The sequence below is a fragment of the Patagioenas fasciata genome, chromosome 1, assembly GCF_037038585.1.
Source record: "Patagioenas fasciata isolate bPatFas1 chromosome 1, bPatFas1.hap1, whole genome shotgun sequence".
Lineage (NCBI taxonomy): Eukaryota > Metazoa > Chordata > Aves > Columbiformes > Columbidae > Patagioenas > Patagioenas fasciata.
In genome coordinates, this window is record NC_092520.1 from 186,380,920 (window position 1) to 186,400,387 (window position 19,468).

A 19,468-nucleotide genomic window follows, 5' to 3' on the forward strand; every position below is an offset into this window, starting at 1 on the left:
CCATCTTGAAGATTAAATTCCAAAACTAACAGTTGCCTCACATACAAGAACACACACTTCCCCCCAAGAAATTACATGGTTCTGACGTTTCACCTATTTTCAGCATTTTTTACTATGCTTTTTCAATTAATTGGTGGAAAGAAATTGTTCAAAGCCTTTGCATAATTAAATCATTACAAAAAGCCTAACTTGTATGCAGAAAACACAAATAAGTCTTTTGTCTTCCAATCTGATTTGCAAAAAACCACTCCAAGTTACTGAATTTAGCTTTCCAGTTATGCAAGCAACTGGAGAATCTGTAACCTGAGATGCTTACTATTGGCACTGACATATTTTCCCAGGACAAATACAATGACAAAATATATGCGCGCAGATATCTCCACCCTTTCCCTATTTAATGTAGCAAGTGATAGGAATAAGCCCATTGGTTCAACACAGCTGAGCACTCAGAACTACATCTGCCCCACAAGAAGAATCTTAGCTCTCAGGTCTTGTTATTCCAAGTGGAAGAAAGGATATCATGAAGTAATATCACTTTGGCTTGAGTTATAATTAGCTATTAATTTTTTTCTGATATGGGTGGGTAGAGGAAGAAAAGTAAGTATAGCTACAGTAATGAACTCTGTACAGAACTGACACATGCTCTCTGACACCAAAATAGAAGAACAGAGATCTTCTGTTTTCCACCTTAGGATTTCCTTTTTTTGTCTGAAGTTTTACAGACCAAAAAAAAAAAGGAAGGAAGCTGGGAGTAGTGGGGGAAGGTAGAGGAATAGGGAAGAGACAGATAACTGAAGAATGTTCAAGACATTTCCACTATTAACCATGAATAACACAGCAGCTCTGCCAGCTGTTGTCCACTGAATTGTTTCAAAAATACATGCTCAGACTTCTTTTTTTCTTTATCATAGTAACAGGGGAGACAATGTTTACATCAAAGGAGCAATTCTGAGTCCTGTGCAAAGGCAGAAATTCCAAGTCAAGCTCTGTATCCTCACAGAAAAAAAAACCAAAACACACAGACAAGGAAAGAGGCACATTCCTTCAAGGTACAAAATATTAGCCAACTTTATTCCTTGTAAAAACCACTACTATCACTCCCACACAAAAAAACAGTATTTACAACCTGTGAACCATGTCTATAATACTTAGTTCCAGGGACTGTACCTCAGTTACACCTAGGGAATCTTATGAACTACTGATGACATTCAAGTTCCCTAATACTATTTTTTTTTTTTTAATTACACTTAGAATCAAATAGTCATCTTTATACAGGTCTTTTCCTCAGAAAAATAATATTTATATTTTATGGGTTACATTATCTACAAAAGTATGACTGCTGCTTTATCTAAGCACAACTATTTCATACTTACATAGTCTATGACATACCTGCAGCTACCCATTGCCATTTGTATAATACAATAATGAAATGGTACTATTTCTGCAGCTAACTTTTATCTAACTCTTAGAACAAGACAAGGCATCAGAAATACTAGCTCCCACCCCAGGCAGCATCTCATACATGCATAGCTCACTACACCACTCTGGAGAGAAGTTAAAATAAGACTTCATGGAGTCATTATTTGCTTTCTGCACTGCAACCTGTAATTTCAGAGAGTTTCAAAAATGAAACATTATATGTGGTCAATTTATGATTGTAAGAGAAAATGCTTTGTTTTAAAAATAACTAAACAAAATTTAGTAACTTTATTACAGTAGAACCCCAACTGTGTAGTTGGTGCTCACCTCTTAAACACAGCATATATAAATTCCCCATACACTCAATGCAAATTATTCATGAACATGTGTCAGTACACATCTTTAAGGACTCATTTGCATTTCTAAATAAAACTCAGAAATCATAAGTTCAGTGCAAACAACAACAAAAAAATCAAATGAAGAAATCCCAAGCAATGGATTTGAAAGGTCATTCCATTTCTTCTGTTTCAGAAAGAACTCAACAGGTTCATTTACCTACTGACTGCCTAAGACCAGCCACCACCTGCTTTCAGGGCCCTGAATGGACACACACACACACTTGATATCCAGTAACACAGAAAGCGAAACTGAAATAAATTGAAGTTATTCCTCAAACACTTTAATGAGAATTCTGCAAACTAACAACCCCTTTTTGGTATTTATTAACTCATCTACTACTTGCATTTTTCTACACAGAAACTATCAAGAAAACAAAACTCCATGTCCTAGAGAGCTGAGTAAACAGACATTACCCACTTTCAGTTGTAGTAATTTCAGCTGTTACTGTTAAAGTAGATAAGTAATTGCATGTGAATCTGAAAAAAATGTCTGAGAAAGATGAAAGGTGCAATCAGCATCAGCAGGGCTTTTTCCACTTATATTAGCTCTCCTTCAAGAACACTTTTTTTGCCTCATCCCATAAGACTGTGGGGTTTTTCTAATCCTGAAAAACTGATTTGATTACATCCTATTTTCATACTCAACACAAAGACAGCAAGCACAATGCATTACGAATTGCAAAATCCAAGCTTCTTTCTTCATCCCTGTAGAACAGTGACTTTCAGAGCTGCAGTGTTTGCAGCTCTCCTATCCACCCTTGAGCATCGGGACATTAGATCAGCATTATTTTCAAACTAAACTTTCCAGGTGCTCAAGAATGCAAGGTCGACAAGTTATCTTTAAATTGTGTAACTGGGAATATGCACTTCAAATAACAAGAAACAGGCATTATGAAGAGAAACAGAACACAGCTATCACTTCAGCCTCTCATCGTTGCGAACACCTGAAAAATACTTTCCTTTAAACATAAGGAGGCAAACTAATGGCAAATCACTATGTCATTCAAGGGTCTTGAGCTGTTCATCATGCACTGCTTTGCTTAACAAGCTCCACTTCTGTTAGCAAGTACAGATCCGAAATTGCATCTCTCACAAAAAAAAAAGCTGTCAGACAAGGTGCTTCCAACAGGTTCATGCAAGAACATAAGTTCAGGACCCAGTGCAGCTGACAAACTGAAGAAAGAGTATGGAAAAGAGGTGCACTTCACTAAGGACACATAAGCAGAAATAATCAGCTGACGAATACAGGATGGGGAAAAATAACTGTCTAGACAACAGTATTCCAAAGAATCTGAAGGATTGATTAGCAGTTCCTGACAACATGAGTCAACACAACGCTCTTACAAAAGGAACAAGCATCACACCAGACATGACAGACACTAAAAAACTCTCCTGCTTTACCTGATGAAGCTTTCCTATCCAGTTTTGAAAACAGATAAATTGGTTAAAGATACAAACAACACCATCTACAAGGAAAAGATTAAATAACTGGAGCCATTTCATACAAGGAGACAGTCTTGTCAAGTCTTCATATACACACAACACATGCAAAAGGAAAACTACTCCAGTGCTAAACACTTTCTAGTAGTAAGACTACTAAGCTCTGACCATAGAAGGTAGATGCTCTATTACCAGCATTTCAAAGAACATGCTGGCAAACATCCTTCACATGTGATAAGAGTTGACACGGCTTGACAAAATGATAGATTAAATCTCAACTCTTTCTAAACACTTTTTTGTTTCTGTTGATTATCTCCAAAACAAAATTAATCTTTTGTATTACATACTGTTAGAAACATTTACAACAAATTAAATGCATACCACTAAATAAAAAGGGACATCTCCCTCTGGTCTTCTGGCTCCCAAATCACCAGGAAGGGGACAATGACCACCTCAAAGGCACTCTGCCCAGCTGCTCACAAAATGACAAATGGCAAGAAATTTAGGAAAAGCAAAACAGAAGGTTACTCAATGATTTACACAGTTGCATGCAAACAGAAACCCAACACACAGTATAAGAAACTCCAGACTGAAAGTGAATCAAAACCTTCACATTTCAACCCTTCTGCGCCAAACAGAAGCTTGAAAGGACTTTGATTTACCTAGTTTGTTCCCCTGTACCTTTGCAAAATCAAGTACAAATCCAGTAGGGGAGAAAAAAAAACACACACACACACACACACTACATAAAGTGTCTCAGAACTAAAGAAATGAAGTAACATCTCCCAGGGCTGCAAACTCAGAGCGCCTTGTCTCAGTTGCTGAATACAGTCAAGTGTCACAAATGATCCAAGCAGTCAAAACGGCTCTCATCGGGATTTTCCCCTCATCCCAAGGCCCAAATTATGGAAAACTTTATAGACCAAAACCTACATGGTTGAATTACACTCAGAAATTAAAAGGAAACTACAGAATGTGGTAGATAACATGTTCACCTTGAACCTGGCTGTAAAAGCAAAACACTATTTTATTCTGAAGCTCCATTGCTTCCCTAACCTGCAGCCCAGGAAAGAGATGTGTCAAAGGCAGACACTCTTACATCAGTGCAAAAAGCTGCCAATATCTGCACGGTTGGAATAAAATAACCAGTCATAGCTTCCTTGACAGAGAAGTTAGTGACTCTGTCATGTGCTGCCTGAGCTCCCAGAAGCAATCACACATTACATTATTCTACGCTAGATTTAAAGGAACAAAAAAAGCACATCCTCCCTTTCAGCAGTAAGACCACATTCTCTCCTTGACTCCTTATGCTACTTAATTCACTGTTGGTCCACCATCTTTTGGCTAAATTTGACCCAGTTAGTAGCCACACAACTCCAACACTGAGGTTTTTTTGCCACCATTCTCAACACAGCAAAAGAGGAAGAAAAACAGTGTCATCAGCATACAGCTAACCGTGAAATAACATCAGCCTTCAAAAATCTTACCCAGTAGGTCCAGATATGTAGTGAACAGGAAAGATGAGAAATTTCTGGAGGCAGCTGCTAAAAAATGCATTTAAAAAAACTTGATTTAGTTTTATTTTAAGACAACTTCACCACTTTATCCACACTTGTTTAAGCTAAGGCTAGTCTTATGACCAAAATGACTTAAAAAAATCCAAACTTCATATTCTGCTCTCCAACAGAATATAGTCAGTGATTTTTTTTTTTTGTCCAAAAGCTGTGAGTTGAGATCATGCTGGTTTTGAAAGATACTGAAAGTTACTGCTTATATGGAAGACCAGGAAAATATCTGACATCCTTAACTGATGTAAAAGCCTCCATGACAATGTATCATGTGTCAGGAATCTTCCTGTAGCAAAAAACACACATTTTCCAGCTTAGATAGCTAGAACTTGGGGAGTATCTGATAAAATGATAACAGGCTCCCATTGCCCAAGTGAAGTGAAGGGAATATTGGTACCCTGCCAGCCTCACTCAGTGTCCCATGGTACCTCACCTTCATCTGCTTGCAGGTGACCAGCCCCATAAACAGTCACAACCTGTAACAAGAAAATGAAGATCATCCTCCAACTGTCCATTAGCCAAATGGACCTCATAAGACCTAAAATGTGCTATGTTTTGCCCCGCCTCATCCCTAGACAGTTTTAAGGCAGCTTGACAAGATTTTTGGCTATAGAACATTAAGTGGTCACATTAGTGCAAATCAAAAATACAAACTGAATTCCAAATAAACTATGAGGCAGGTTCAACATAGAAGAATGGAAGACATAAGACTGAAGGCTTCATTTGTACTATTTGGAGATGGATTAAGATAAGCTGATGAAGTGTTTGTGTTAAACAAAACACGTTCTATTAGAAGACTAGCACAGTTATTGACAGAGATACAATGTGACATTAACCACATAATAGTCTTTGTCTTTTTGTTGTTGAGCTAAACAAACCAAGCTCATTTACAGTAAACTCAGCTTGCAGTCAAAAAAGCAATTACAGCATGAAGAGAAAGATGTCTTGCTATCTTTCAAGAGGATTGCTAGCAAGACTAGTCTGGCTGCAACCCAGAAGAACAAGACACAAGCCAATTGATTTGGCTTTTGTCTACGTGCTAGTCAATACTGCTCCTGTGATCAGCTAATACACCTCCTGTCTTTTTCCTCCTACAAGCCCCAGCTTACAGCAGAAAGTAATTTCATCCTTCCATTTCTCCATCTATAAAATAGGAGATGGCCACACTTCATACACCTATAAGAAGACAGATTTACAGCTTAACCACACTAAAAAAACCAAGCATTATTTAAACTTGACCAAGTTAAACTGGTATATATTTTGCTGTATGGAATCACTTCAGTACATGGAATAGCATTCTGCTTATAAATTAGATGATGCATTTGCCAACTGCTTTAAATTATTCTCCTTAATTAATATGTCCATCCTAATCCAAGAAGCACCTTCCTGAGAAATGCTAAGAAACTTTGTGCTCAGTAGAAAAAAAGTGAATAACTTATGTTCAAGAAAGTGTAACTGCATCCTTACAGATGCAGGTAAACCTGCAGATCTGGCAAGACAAAAAGAAAAACTGATCCTCTGTATTCAGGCTAACACAACTTGTATTTTACTCCAAACAGCAGCTACGAGATAATTACACAGTCCTGTGGTTTATTTACTACAGCTAAAAGTTTCCAGTTTGCACAGATCAGTAAGTCACCTTTGAAAGCTACACTTGCTAGTTACTGCTTGCAGTTCCACAGCCATGCAGTCTTAAATGATTCATTTTATCAAAGGGTTTGGTTATTGCTCTAAAAAACATTGTTCCATTAGGTTCTAAATTCACATAGAACAGCAACATGGCATTTGTGTAAGTCAACTCAATTTGACATCTACCAGATTTAGATACTAATAACAGCAAAAATCTTACCTCTCCTACCCTTACATCAATATACTTTGTGCTAAATACTACACATAAGTGACCACTGAATCCTTTGTGCAATGCCATCACTAGTTTGACACACAGCTGAAGGTGTGATTCAAAACATATAGAATTTCAAAGTGAAATACAGAAGTTTAACCTCCTTTTCTGAAAATAAAGATATTAAAACCCAGACAAAGCAAACTTTCTCAGAATCAGAAACACTCCAGCGCTTAATTCACCTTTAGCATCCTGAAGGATAATAGATAACTGACAAAACCTATAGCCTTAGAAATAAAAAAAAATCCCACGTAATTGCAGTACAAAGGGTGTGACAATGTAATAAAGCCCTTCGTTATGACAGCTTGGCTGTCTACAAGGAAATGAACTGGCAGTGTGTCTGCCTACTAGTAAATGAACTCAAAGTCTAGCAACCTGCTCAGAAGAAAAGCAATTAGATATTATCAGTGGCTAATGGGCAGAAGCTTAAAAATTTGAAGAAGATTGTTAATTGTATTAACTACCCCTCAAAGTAGGAATCAGTCAGGCTATGCAGGTGGGCCACAGCCACCTGGTTACCAGCAACCCTTCAGTGTAACCAGGTGGCTGTTGCCTGGTTATTCATCCATTTTGGCATGTCACAGTACAAATGTGCACCACACAGCATGTGCTGCAAAATTCAGATTGAAAATGCAGATGAGGTCTGATGTTGATGCAAGCCCTGAGCTCTTCATACAAAGGATACATATGCTTTGTACAACTAATCAGGATTCTCAAAGGGGTTTTATAACCCACCCATTTTACCAGGGCAGATAAATACATCAGTGTTTAAAAACAACAAAAAACCCACAAAAAACAACTCGCCACACCACACTGTTTGGAAATAATCTCATCACTAAAAAGAAAATATATAAGCAGGCCTGCAGTGCAAAAATGCAAGTTTGATCTACAAAATTCACTTTATGTGAAGTTTAAAGAATTATACAGCAATGTACAACTCTTTCTCCTGCCTCCCCTACCACTGCTGCAGAGCACAATAGCTTATACAATAATTGGGTGTGAAGACTTCGCAGACAGCACTCATCATGCAGGTGAGTGAGCACATCACATAAAACAGAGTTCAAGTGAAAAACTAAATTACTTTAATTGCTATTTCAACATTTTGCAATGGTCATACTAACTGTGATATCACCCCCATCATAAGGGTATAGAGAACCCAAATTGAACAGTGGCCTTTTGTTACTGTCTTGAATAGCCTTTGGAAGGCAAATCACAGAAAACCATGGAACAAATTTAAATAAGAATAAGCATCTTTTTGTGACTATATTATATATACACAAATAAAGAGGATCTTTGTAGTGAACCACATTTGCCTACTATTGAGAAATTGGAACTGTATCTCTTTAGCAGGCATAAGATTTCAGTGACACCAGCCCTGGAAGTGGGGGAGAGCTGGACAGTGATCCATGTGCAAGTACCTGCAACGGTTTACTAAACATAGAAAATATTATTTAATGGATATCACTTGTTTAGCAGCTGGGGGGTAGTTGTTCAAATAAGTGGAACAGTGTTTAGCTGCTTGTTTTCAGTATTGGAAGAGACACTCCATAGTGATTTTTAGCTCATAAATCAGGAGGGAGAAAAAAAAACCGACGAAGAGAAGGGCTGCAGCTTGAAATACTTGACTGCTAATATCCAGCATGCCATTCCAGGGAGCCCCGGAGTGGTTTTTAAGCCTCTGCCCATCCTCGTAAAGAAAGGCGGGTGGTAGGGCTAATCAATATTTCGCAACCCAGCTGTGACCTGGCAAATAAAGAAGTTAAGGACATAAATCCCATCGATGATCTCTGTAATTTAATGTTCGGAGGACGGCAACATCTGGGACCAACTCCAAGTGGGACGGAGCGGCCCCGCACGGTGCTGGCTCCCGCGCTCGCCGGAGCGCTGCTACAAACACACACAAAAACAAAGGAGGGCTCCGCGCTCCTCCTGCTTTTTCCGTAATATACACAATTCCGCGTTCAAACACGACGTAAACAAACGGAAAGCTGCTTACTACGCTAGTAGGTCTGTGTAACAGTTCAGCTGTGTCAGAGAGGGCTATTGTCCGAGACGAGCCACTAGAGCTCACCGAATGCTGGCGGTTTTAATAGGTGGTGTCAAAAAAAAACCCATAGTGAACCTCCCTAATCATTTCGTAAGTCACATCAGGGGCTCCAGAGCCCTGCACCGGGCAGAGTTCAACACAGAGGCAGGGAAGCGCGGCTCCCACCAGAGACACTTTGTCTGGTTTCCACTGAAGCAGCGACAAAACCCCCGACGCGCGAACAATGCCCGCGGCCCCGCTCCTGCTCCTCCCCGGGGCGCCGCCGCCACAGACCGTCTCCCCACCGGGTCACCGCTCCCGGCGATATTTTTTAAGGCCGCTTTGTTCCCCATGAAAAACCAACCTTTCCACCCAGCGCCCGCCTCGGAGTCGGGTGACCGGCCCCATCTCCGGGCAGCGACCAGAGGCGCTGCAGCCGCGGCTCGGGCACCGGCCGCCTTTTGTTGCGCCTCTGGGGAAGGGACCACTCTCTCCCGCCCCGGCGGGACCCCTGACCCTCGCCGCACAGAGAGGGCGACACGACCACTCACAGAGGCAGGGCGCTGCCCCCACTCCCGCCAGCAGCCCACGCCAGCCCCGCGGGACGAGCCCGCTTCGCCGCGGGATGCGCTCCCCGCCGGCAGTGCCGCTCCTCATCCCCGCGCTGCCCCGCTCCCCTCTCTCACTCACCCACGCCGTACTTCTCGTGCTCCGTGGGTATCCACATGCTCGCGACGTGCGGGCCCCCGCGCCGGCCGGCAGCCCCTCCGCCAGCAGAGCGTCCGCTGCCCGGCTGCTCCCGCCGCCGCTCAGCCGCGGCTGCCCGGCCCCGGCAGCAAACTCATTGTCCTGCCGGGCGGGCGGACCAACTGACTCAGGCGCGCCCGCCGCCAGCCACTTATATGCCCCGTCCCGCTGCACGCCGGGGAACGTAGTGCCTCGGCGCGGCCGCGCCCCTCGTCGCCCGCGGCCGTGGGAGAGACTACGAGCCCCGGCTGGCCCCGCGCTCCCCGCCGGGGCGGGGCGGGGCGGAGCTCGGCTCTCGGAGGCCGCCCCACGCCGGGGCGGGAGGAGCGGCTCCGCGGCGGCATGGCAGCGTCCGGCGGGACGCCGGCACGGGAAGGTGAGTGCGCTGCGGGGCGGCCCAACTCCCCCCGCCCGGCGGCTCCACGGTTCCTGGCTCGGGACCGCTCTCCGGGCAGTGGGACGTGGCTGGCTCCGCGGGGCGCCGGGGGTGTGGAGCAGGGAACACGTGTGGGACAGCCGGGAGCCGTCAGGGCCCGGCGGGTGGGGGCCCCGCCGGTCGGTGCGGGCTTCCGGGGCGATGAGCTCCGAGCAGCCCCGTCCCCGCCTCGGGTCGTTAAAAGGGGCGTAAGTCCTGGTGCTGCTGGTGCCGTTCGTCTTAGCAAAGCTCCGAGTTTGGCACATGGAGCTGAGGGGACTGGGAGAGGTTTCAACAGCGGGTCGTGCTGGAGAGGGGGACTGGGTGCTGGCAGTGTGCCAGAGAGGTCGAACATCGAGCTGATAGTATGGGTGGCTTTTTGACTTCTCACATAAATCCGTCTCTCAGCACAGACCTACGCAGAGATAAAGAAAAGCAGATGGTGTACAGCAAGGAGCACAAATGGACTATCAAGAGTGACAGCCAGGGATAAGCCAGGCACCTTAAGCAGCAACAACAGCAAAGTCTCCATCCTCACTGAGAGACCTGTATGTCTGTGCCCTTCTAGAAGCAGCTTAGCTAGAGCTCACCTTAGGTAAACCTCAATAAATCCTCAGGCTGAACTGATCCTTGTTAGAGAGACCTGGGCATTGTGAGGCAGGAGAAAGAGCTTGAGTTACATCTTCTGGCCCTGGGGGAAGGAACAGATGGAAAAAAGGGGAGAAACACCAGTGATAGGATGCTGCTCTGTGAGCCTCGCCAGGTACAGGCTGTCTCTGAGATGAATATGTCTGGTTTTTAAAAAATAATCTCCAAACAAATCATTACTTTGAACCGGTAACTAGAAATTTGAGGGGATGATTCAGTTTGAGCTGAACAAAAAAATTGTGTTTAATGTTTTCACATGTAAGAGAAGGACATGGGTCTTTTTCTCTTTTTTTTTTTCCAATTCAGGCTTTTAGCTTCTACTGTCAACTAATGTTGAATTTTTAAGCCACTGATAGTGTGAAGGACACAACATAAGGAAAAGTCATGTGCAAGCAGGCAGTTTCAAACCTATTCAGTGCTTATCCTTCTAGTTGTCAAACTTTGGTAGCGAGTGATCTTTTAAGTGACCTTTGTGTTCTTTCTCTAGTGTATACTCTGCTTCTGTTCATAAAAGTAATATTTTATTTATGCTAGTAGTTAAAGCAGTACTCTTTTTTATGTGTTGCAGTGTGTTGGCATGATGCTCTCATACATGAAAAGCCAGACCCTTCTAGAGCATTTCCACACTAGTGTCATTGCACTCAGAGGCAAAGTTGTGCCATTTAACTGTTGAAAAGAACAGCTACTTTTGTCTGCGCAAGTCTTTTATGTGAAACTGTGTATAGGTTTGTGGAGTAATACAGACGATGAGGTTACCCTGAGGTTTTTCTAGGTAATTCTCGTAAAGACATTGGCACCAGTGTGAAAAAAAGTTTGTTCCATTGGAATTCAGAGACTTTTGCAGTTTTCCTATTAGTGAGTTCATTGAAAGGATTAATAAACTTTCAGTGTCTCTGCTCCCAAACTCGCTTTGCATCCCCTGGCAGATCCTTTGGAGTCTTTAAATGATTAAAATGTATAAAAGTCACTATTGAAAATCAAAATAATGGGTGCCAGACTAAATTAACTTCTACCCCAGCCTATAGACTTCCATGTACATCCAAGCTATTCCTGTCTCCATCCATAAGAGAGGGCTGCCAACATGCTGGCTGGGAGTCATGAAATTCTGCCACAGCCTTTTAACTGCTGTCTGTCATGTTAACCATGACTGACTTCAGCATGTTTGTATTGGGCTCAGAGCCCATCTTTCTTGTTCTCTTCAACAAAGACAAGACTACCAAACAGCTAAAACAGCCTTTTCAAAATTATTCAGAGCCCAGTCATTTAGGGTAAATAGCTCTTACACTATAAATCACATTGTCTTTGGGCAAAGAAAATACTTTACCCTAAAATTTATAATTTCCCTGTCTGTGAGCAAAATTCTTTAGGTTTCATTTCTACAAGGCTATTCACTCTAGCAACATCTTGTAGTTGCATGTGCACTTGAGAATGTGTGTCACTTCTTTGGAGACAGTATATAGGAGAATTAAATAAAATACTTATCCTTGTCTTGCGGTTTCCTATTTACAAGGAAGCCTATGCTTGTATATTCTAATCCAGGACTGTGCTGCTTTTTAGTTAGTTCCCTCCAGCAGTCTTCACTGAGTGGCTTGTAATAAACATTTCATTGTCCACAGTACAGTTTGTTCAGTCTACATTAATTATGCTACATATCAACATTTCTTACAGCATCTGTCAATGGATTTTAAAATGAGTTTTTTTCTGGAAGTGTGTCTTTCGTAGCTTCATTGGCAGTCTGACAGTTATGGTTTACTACTTGGGGTCGTAACGTGATCAAATGTTTTTTAATACCATGCTGCTGGAGTGTACCATGCCAGAGCACAGCATGTTATTCTTTGCATGTCTCTCTCTTGTGTCTCATTCTTAGCTCATTGGTTTACTGTGGAAAACTAACATTTAAGTGGTCTTGCACAAGTCTACCTTTTCTCATTGCTACCAAGAGGATGCGTCAGAGAAAGCTGTTTTGTTCCCAATACTGCAAGCATCACTTCTTTAGCTCAACTCTGAGCTCTGTTAAGGATGCTGTGAGAGCCACTCAACCCAGTGGGCTCTGGGATCCAGGGTTTCCTCTTTCCTGGTCACTGAAAGCCAGCCCTGTGTCCTCTCAGACCTGAGAGCTTTCTCCATCGCGGTTGATGGAGGGAGCTGCTGCTGTTCCTGCCTACAGGTCTGGCGAGCAGCAAATCTGAGCATGCATTCAAGAGAGACATGCACAAACACAAAACTGAAATGGTTGGTCACACAGGCACCCACAGAGCAATGCCTTTATCATGCCATCATAAACACTGACAATACTCACATAAACAAGCATAGGGGTAGCCCAGTCTTGTTCCTGTGTTCTGGTTGACCAGGATTGACATTCACTAGGGAAAATACAATTCCTCTTTAGATTTGCAGGCACTCCCATATTCACAGACCAATTGAATATCAATGTGGGCTCTCAGTCTGTTTAATATTCCTGGACCTTGGGCCTCTTGCCCAGCCACTGGCTCAGACACCAGCTCTTTCCAGGTAAGGGTCTCTTCCTGCTCACCAACTGCTCCAGCTTGATGATCACTACCTGATGCATAACAAAATCTGGTGTTTCTGATGCTCTTACGTGGGCCAGCTCAGCCTCACATGGTATCACTGATTCAGTTACCTTGGCCCTGTGTGCCTTGCAAGATTTCGCTCCCCAAAAGGTCCCAACACCTAACACCCAACCCTTTGTGAAGTCCAGCAGCCTCTCAGTAACCCCCCTACTTACGTACGTGAAAGTGAGCCCTTCTTCACAATGTGCTCTTGGCAACTTATTCCAGCATCTCACTCTGTTATTTATGTTCAGCTGTTTCTCATGTCCTGCCCAGTAGTTTTTCATATAGCTAAACCTCAGGCCAGGGCCCAGTCATTGTCCTGCATGTCTTAGCACCATTTCTGCCTTGGTTTTGGTTTCGGCTGCCAGAAGTTGAGCTTGCTATTTCATCACCACACTCTCAGGGTATCCCTTCTGCTGCTCTAGCCTCTGCCAGCCTGAGGTTTTGGTGGGCATTTTAGTTTCCAGTTAATTTTCTTCATAAACTTTATGATTTTCCCCAAGTAGCATGCAGTAGAGCAAGAGGAAATGGCCTCAAGTTACATGGGGGAGGTTTAGATTGGATATTAGGAAAAAAGGGTTGTCAGGCATTGGAACAGGCTGTCCAGGGCAGTGATTGAGTCACCATCCCTGGAGGTACTTAGAAGATGTGTAGTTGTGGCACTTCAGGACATGGTTTATTGGTGGACTTGGCAGTGCTAGGTTTATGGTTGGACCTGGTGATCTTAAAGGCCTTTTCCAACCTAGATGATTCGGATGGCCCTGCTGAAGGGACAGTTAAAGGGATTGCTGGACAGTGGCACCTGGCCACTTAGGGCTCTTCCAGAAAGGAAAGTGCTTCCCTCACTCCCATTCTAATCCCATTTCCCTGGGAGAGCCAGGCAGGGAGGGAAATGGCATCAGCAGCAATACTTGTGCTCTGCCCTAAAGCCAGTCTTCGAGATTTGGAGGGCTAAGGAGGGTGGTACATTTAAGTCCCATTTGGGATGTCGAAGACTGATGAGGATTGAAGCGCATTAGTGAAAACAGACACCCTTACTGTCAGATTCAGAAGCACATCCACATTTGTGGATCCCTTAAATATTACCATGACCTCTATACCCATCTCTTACCCAGAATGCAACTTTTCTCCTGTTTGCTAGCAAATCCCACTTGGTGTTGGCTATCAAAATGGATGCACACATTCACACTTGTCTCACATGTACCCCACAGTCATGGTGCCCTTGAATATTAGCAGAGTCTCTAAGTGCTGTGGCTGGACTTGCCAGGCCTCAGCTCTGCACATGGCTGGACCTTGGGACCCTTGCCCAGCCATCAACTCAGACCTTGAGTGTTTCCAAATACAGGTTTTCTGCTCACTGACTGCTCTGGTTTGAACCTTGCTAGGAAATTACACATACACGGACAATGCATACAGGGTTAAATTCACTAGGAAAACATAGACACACCATGGTCCCTCTACTTGCTGATCCCCCACCTGCAGACCTTGTGACCTGCAGCTGCTGGCTCTTAGACCTTGCAACAGCATCACACATAGGATAGAGGGTGAATTACATAAAGTATTAAAGGAAAGAATTTAGTAAGAAAAAAAGGATAGACCTTAGTGATCAGGTGCGGGGTTTGACTGGCTAAGTGTACCCACCAGCAGCCTGTTTAAATGCAACTAACCCTTTTTTACTCTTCATCCCAGTTTTACAACGTTTGTTAGCCCCCCACATCCTTCCATTTCTTCCTTTGCCCCCTCCTCTGAATTTCCCATAATAAGATAAACATAATCCCAAGAACCTCTTCTGATACCCCATAACAAGTTTCATGCAATTCCACAAACACCCTCAGAAATACTGTAATACATATGACAATCATGTTTCCCCTCCCTTATCAGTGACAAATTTCAGGTTGAATCTGTTCAGGGCTGTTTCTGAGTAGTTCCTTCAATGGCATTAGTTCCTGTAGTGACCAAAGATGGCTTATTGTCTCTGTTATCACTTGCTCATTAATGTTTGTGTGTGTTTGTGTGTAATCTGCCACTTCCTTGTTATTTGTTAATTATTTTCTAGTGAATAGTCTTCAATGAAATAAAGGAACGACCCAGATGCTCTCCCATCTCACACATCCTTATACTACCCCTCCTAGGCAGGTCAGCCCCAAGTGAGTTATCTCCTTCCTCTTCGAACATCCACACCATGCGCAGCTGGGAACAGCGAGCTGCTGGCTGCTGTGGGTGGAAACCCCAGAGAGGTGGTAGAGCAGCCATTGCCCCAAGCACACAGCTGGCCTTGTCCATTCATCAGAGTTTCTTCAAACGTTGGCCTGATGGGATTACCCAGCCCACCCCTACCTCCCCATTTCTGTTTGATGGCTTAGAGGTTGGTATCCTGCTCAGTACCCTTTCTTAAAACCCCAGTCAGTCCCAAATGTTCACAGACATGGTTGCATCCTACTGCAGGCTTCCACGCATCTAGAGTTCCACCAGTGATCCATTTATTGGGCTAAATCTATGCATTCAATGGAGGATTTCGAGACCTGGGGCTGCCACCCTACCATAAATTTTGGAGAGGCAAAGAAGAGATTCCTTTTAGCAGTAGGCATTATGAGATTCATAAAGAATCTTGGTTTGACAGAGGCAAATCATTGTGAAACGAACATCTAGCAATTACACCTGGAGGATGTGCACTAATTAATTCTGTAAGTGCAACACAGTTTATTTTAATATGATCACAAGAATTAATCTCCTAAAACAGTGTTATTTAAAATGTTTTAAGGACATTTGTTATGATTTTTAATTTAAAATGCAGTATCATAGTAATTTTGAATGGTTACCTGATAAGCATATGGATATTATGGAAGACTGGAAATTACCAAGTTACAGCTTGTAAAATAAGCTTTTATGTGCTTCTGTGTTTGAAGGGTAAAAAGGCAAAATCCTTTCATGTAATGTTACAATAAGATTTTAGTGTTTTTTCACCTTCCACAGTACATTTCTAAAAAAAACCCTGATGATGGGAGAATATACAAGTGAAACTAATTATTTCATTAAATTATAGTAATGGATTAATAAGATAAGTAATGGATTGTATTGCGTGGTAGTACAAATCTGAGCTGCCTGTGATCCTGCCATAATTTCACAAATAATTATGTTACAAATGTGCACTGTATTTTTATCTGAAGACAAATGGATGTCCCCCACACCCCAGCATGAATACGTAGCTACTGTTCACACAAGATACAGGATATGTTGTATTCTCCAAAAATACCCAATAAAGGCTTGCTGCTTGGTTTTCTCTGAATTCAGAAAACTTTTGTAGCTTAAAAAGATAAGATGGATGGCCTTTATCTTTGTTAAATATAGTTTAACTGGCTACTAGTGGACACAGAGCTGCATTTAATTCCAGTAATCTACGCCAATTCTTGCCTGCTCAGTAGCAGGTAGGGGCTTTGATGCAGAAATGAGCTACCAAGTCTCAGCTGCTCTGTATCCTATTATATACTAACTGGAGTTCTTTGAGAAGTAAGCTGTGTCAGGACACCTGGTGAACTTGCGCCTGTGGACCACAGAACAGGTTAGAACATCGCAACTTGTATGCACGTTAAAGCCTTCAAGTTATATGAAGTTTCTTCTCGGGCCTGTTACCTGCAGTGCAGCAACAGTGAGTGGTGGTTCATGAGCCTATGGATTGATGAAAACCATTAAACTGTCTTAGTATTAGCAAATACCTGATTCTGACCTGAAAGGCTTTCTCATTGCCTGAACACACAATAGGTGTGGACATGCTTTATTTAGATGTAGCGATGGGGAGCAGGGAGGTATTACAAGCTTTTTTAATGTCTTAAGTGTGGCACAGATACCAGCATAGTTTGTTGTCCCTATTGAAACACCCTGTTCAATGTTTTGGTTTGGTTTGTTTTCTTTTTACTGGGGAACACTGGTTTTCTGGAAGAGTACCAAAACTGTCAGTCCTTGTAGCCAGTGATGTCTCCCATAAGGTGTGCCTGTCATGTAAACAGGTGACAGAGTTCTCCCTTTGAGATTTGAGGCAGCTTTGATAAAGGGATACAGGGCTTAAACTGGGATGTGCTTCTGGGAAGAGCAGACAGTAAGAAACAAAGAAAAGGACTTAAACACTATGAAATTACAAGCGTTCAGTATTTTAACTTCAGTGTAAGTGGAATTCTTCTCTGTCCAAACAGCCTTCATAAGCTTTCCCAGCCTTGTGTGCTTCCTTCCACCATGGTCTCTTTCAGCCCCTGCTAGAATTCTGTATCTTCATGTGGAAGTCTGCATCCTAAAACAATTGCTCCCAGACTCTCTCTGAGGCTTCTGCTTCGTGTTCTCATCCACAAACTCCAACTGACTGAAGCTAGGAGAAAAGCCTGAAAGCATCTGAATGCTTTTCTATGGACCTTTTAATATCGCTTTAAATATTGCTTCAATAAAAGCCCTGCAGAGTGTGAGAAAGATCATGGCATTGAAGAACTGGGAGGGAAAAATGGGGTTAGTTTTATGCAACTTCAAAGCAAGCCTGTGCTTGTGAAGAATTAGGCACATCATCCTGCCCAGGATGTCACTGAAGTCAGAGGTGTGCGTATGTGAAAGCACGGGTTCTTTGCAGAATTGTTGTCTGTAATTAATTACAGTCACTCGAAAGGAAAAATCTAGTGTCCAATGACCTGATAATTGTTGAATTAAATAATGTATTTAAAACATTAAAGCAGAGTAACCAGGCTGAAACTGCACTGCTTAGCTTGCGATGTAATGTGCAAATCTTTGAAAGAGGCCAAACTGTTAAACAGTAGGATTAGGTAATTTGAAGGTGTGCAAGTAGTTTTCCTCAGTAAGAATATGCCAGATACTACATAAGGGTACAAATGTAATGCATGTGGCTATTTATACAATACAGTTTCATGTCAGGGAGCTTCTCTGCCTCGCTTAGTAGGGCAGTAGACTTATACCCTGTGGTATAAGCAACAACACTTTTTTACTGTACAGATGTGAAATGCTCAAACTGCTTTGTACAGAAATAGTTCCCACAAATGATACTTTGATTGTGGTGCAGAGTCACGTGTGCTGAACTGGAGTCTTTATTGATTTTTCAAAACATGCTACATGTTATGGCAGCCAAATTGTAATTATGAAGTAAATGAAAAGAGCATTGTGTTTTGCCTGAGTTTGTTCTCTGATTATAAAGGTTTTTAGATCATCAGTGTACCACAATAGCTGTCAAGTTGTAATGTTTTGGCACTATAGGGAATGGTATGGTTGCAAGTCTGATGTCCGATCATTGGTATCAAGGCCTGATTTCCCAGCAGGTAATTCCATGTTCACTGCTTGTTTGCCACTCTGTCATAATGTTTTGCTATAGCAGACCTGTAAATGAGAAGTTGTAGTAGATGTAGTACATGTGGCTTCAGTGATCCAAAACTCTCAGATACCTGTCAATTCTTAGTAATATATTTAAATTTGGTTTCTTGAGCTTGCCTTTTGATTTTTTTTGCCTCGTGTTTTCACTGGGCCATCTCTTCCAAATGGTCTTTCTTCCACTTTATTGTATTTTTATCTGATTTTTATGACTGTCAGATTTATGACTCCCATTTGTCCTCAGTGGCTCCAGCCCCGAGGAGTAGCTGCTCCTGTTCTATGCCCTGTGTAGTAGTAGCAGGTTAAAACCTTTCTCTTTATCCCTCTGGTATAGAAGGTTTATAACTGGGTATGCCATCTGTTTCAAACTTACAAGCTGGTTCACATTAACATATAATAAGGCACAGTAGATAAAGACACTTGGTGCTGCTGTCCCTGCAACTATATTGCATGGTTTGACATTTTTGCCTTGGATTACGTGTAGTCAGCCTTCCCACACCAAACGGCTTCAACGCGCAGATGTTTCACAGCTGTCTGAAGCAGTACCCCTTGATTTAGACCCACATGTCTCTTCTAGGTGTTGGGATGCATTTCGTACACATCTGGGCTTTGGGTGAATCTGGTTCACATGCACCAAAACTGCTCTCTGAAACCAGCCAGTGTGTAGAGCAGCTGGAGGATGATGAGGGGCTGCAGGACTTGGGAGGGTCAGAGCTGTGTGGAGAGGTGCAAGAAGAGGGACAGGGCTGGTGGACAGCACAGGCACACATGGCAGAGCATCCTGAGATTCAGGACCGCTGCCAAAGTGGGTGGCATGTGTCCCAGGTCAGCCCTGGCAGCGCCGCGGTGGGAGTGCACAAGACTCACAGCATGAAAACAGGAATGGTTATGGAAGAAATGCATGCAAGAATAAGTGATACTGCTGTCACCAGCGCATTCTGCTAGCATTTGTCTTGACCAGTGTGTCAGCACTGAATTT

At 42.8% G+C, this 19,468-nt stretch overlaps 2 protein-coding genes across 7 annotated transcripts in view; one reads left to right on the forward strand and one right to left on the reverse strand.

Moving 5' to 3' along the window:
• The window catches only part of DOCK4 (dedicator of cytokinesis 4), a 236,737-nt gene extending 227,129 nt beyond the window's left edge, over positions 1 to 9,608 (reverse strand). For 4 of the 6 annotated variants that reach the window (XM_071803296.1, XM_071803295.1, XM_065836787.2 and 1 more), the window contains exon 1: positions 9,442 to 9,608. In XM_071803296.1, coding sequence (XP_071659397.1) covers positions 9,442 to 9,478 — 37 coding nt within the window. In that variant the 5' untranslated portion in view covers positions 9,479 to 9,608. The remainder of the gene's footprint in view (positions 1 to 9,441) is intronic. The other 2 variants (XM_071803300.1, XM_071803301.1) reach the window with 2 other exon arrangements.
• A 178-nt stretch (positions 9,609 to 9,786) lies between these two features.
• The window catches only part of ZNF277 (zinc finger protein 277), a 54,222-nt gene continuing 44,540 nt past the window's right edge, over positions 9,787 to 19,468 (forward strand). Inside the window, exon 1 of the mRNA XM_065836800.2 lies at positions 9,787 to 9,874. Coding sequence (XP_065692872.1) covers positions 9,841 to 9,874 — 34 coding nt within the window. The 5' untranslated portion in view covers positions 9,787 to 9,840. The remainder of the gene's footprint in view (positions 9,875 to 19,468) is intronic.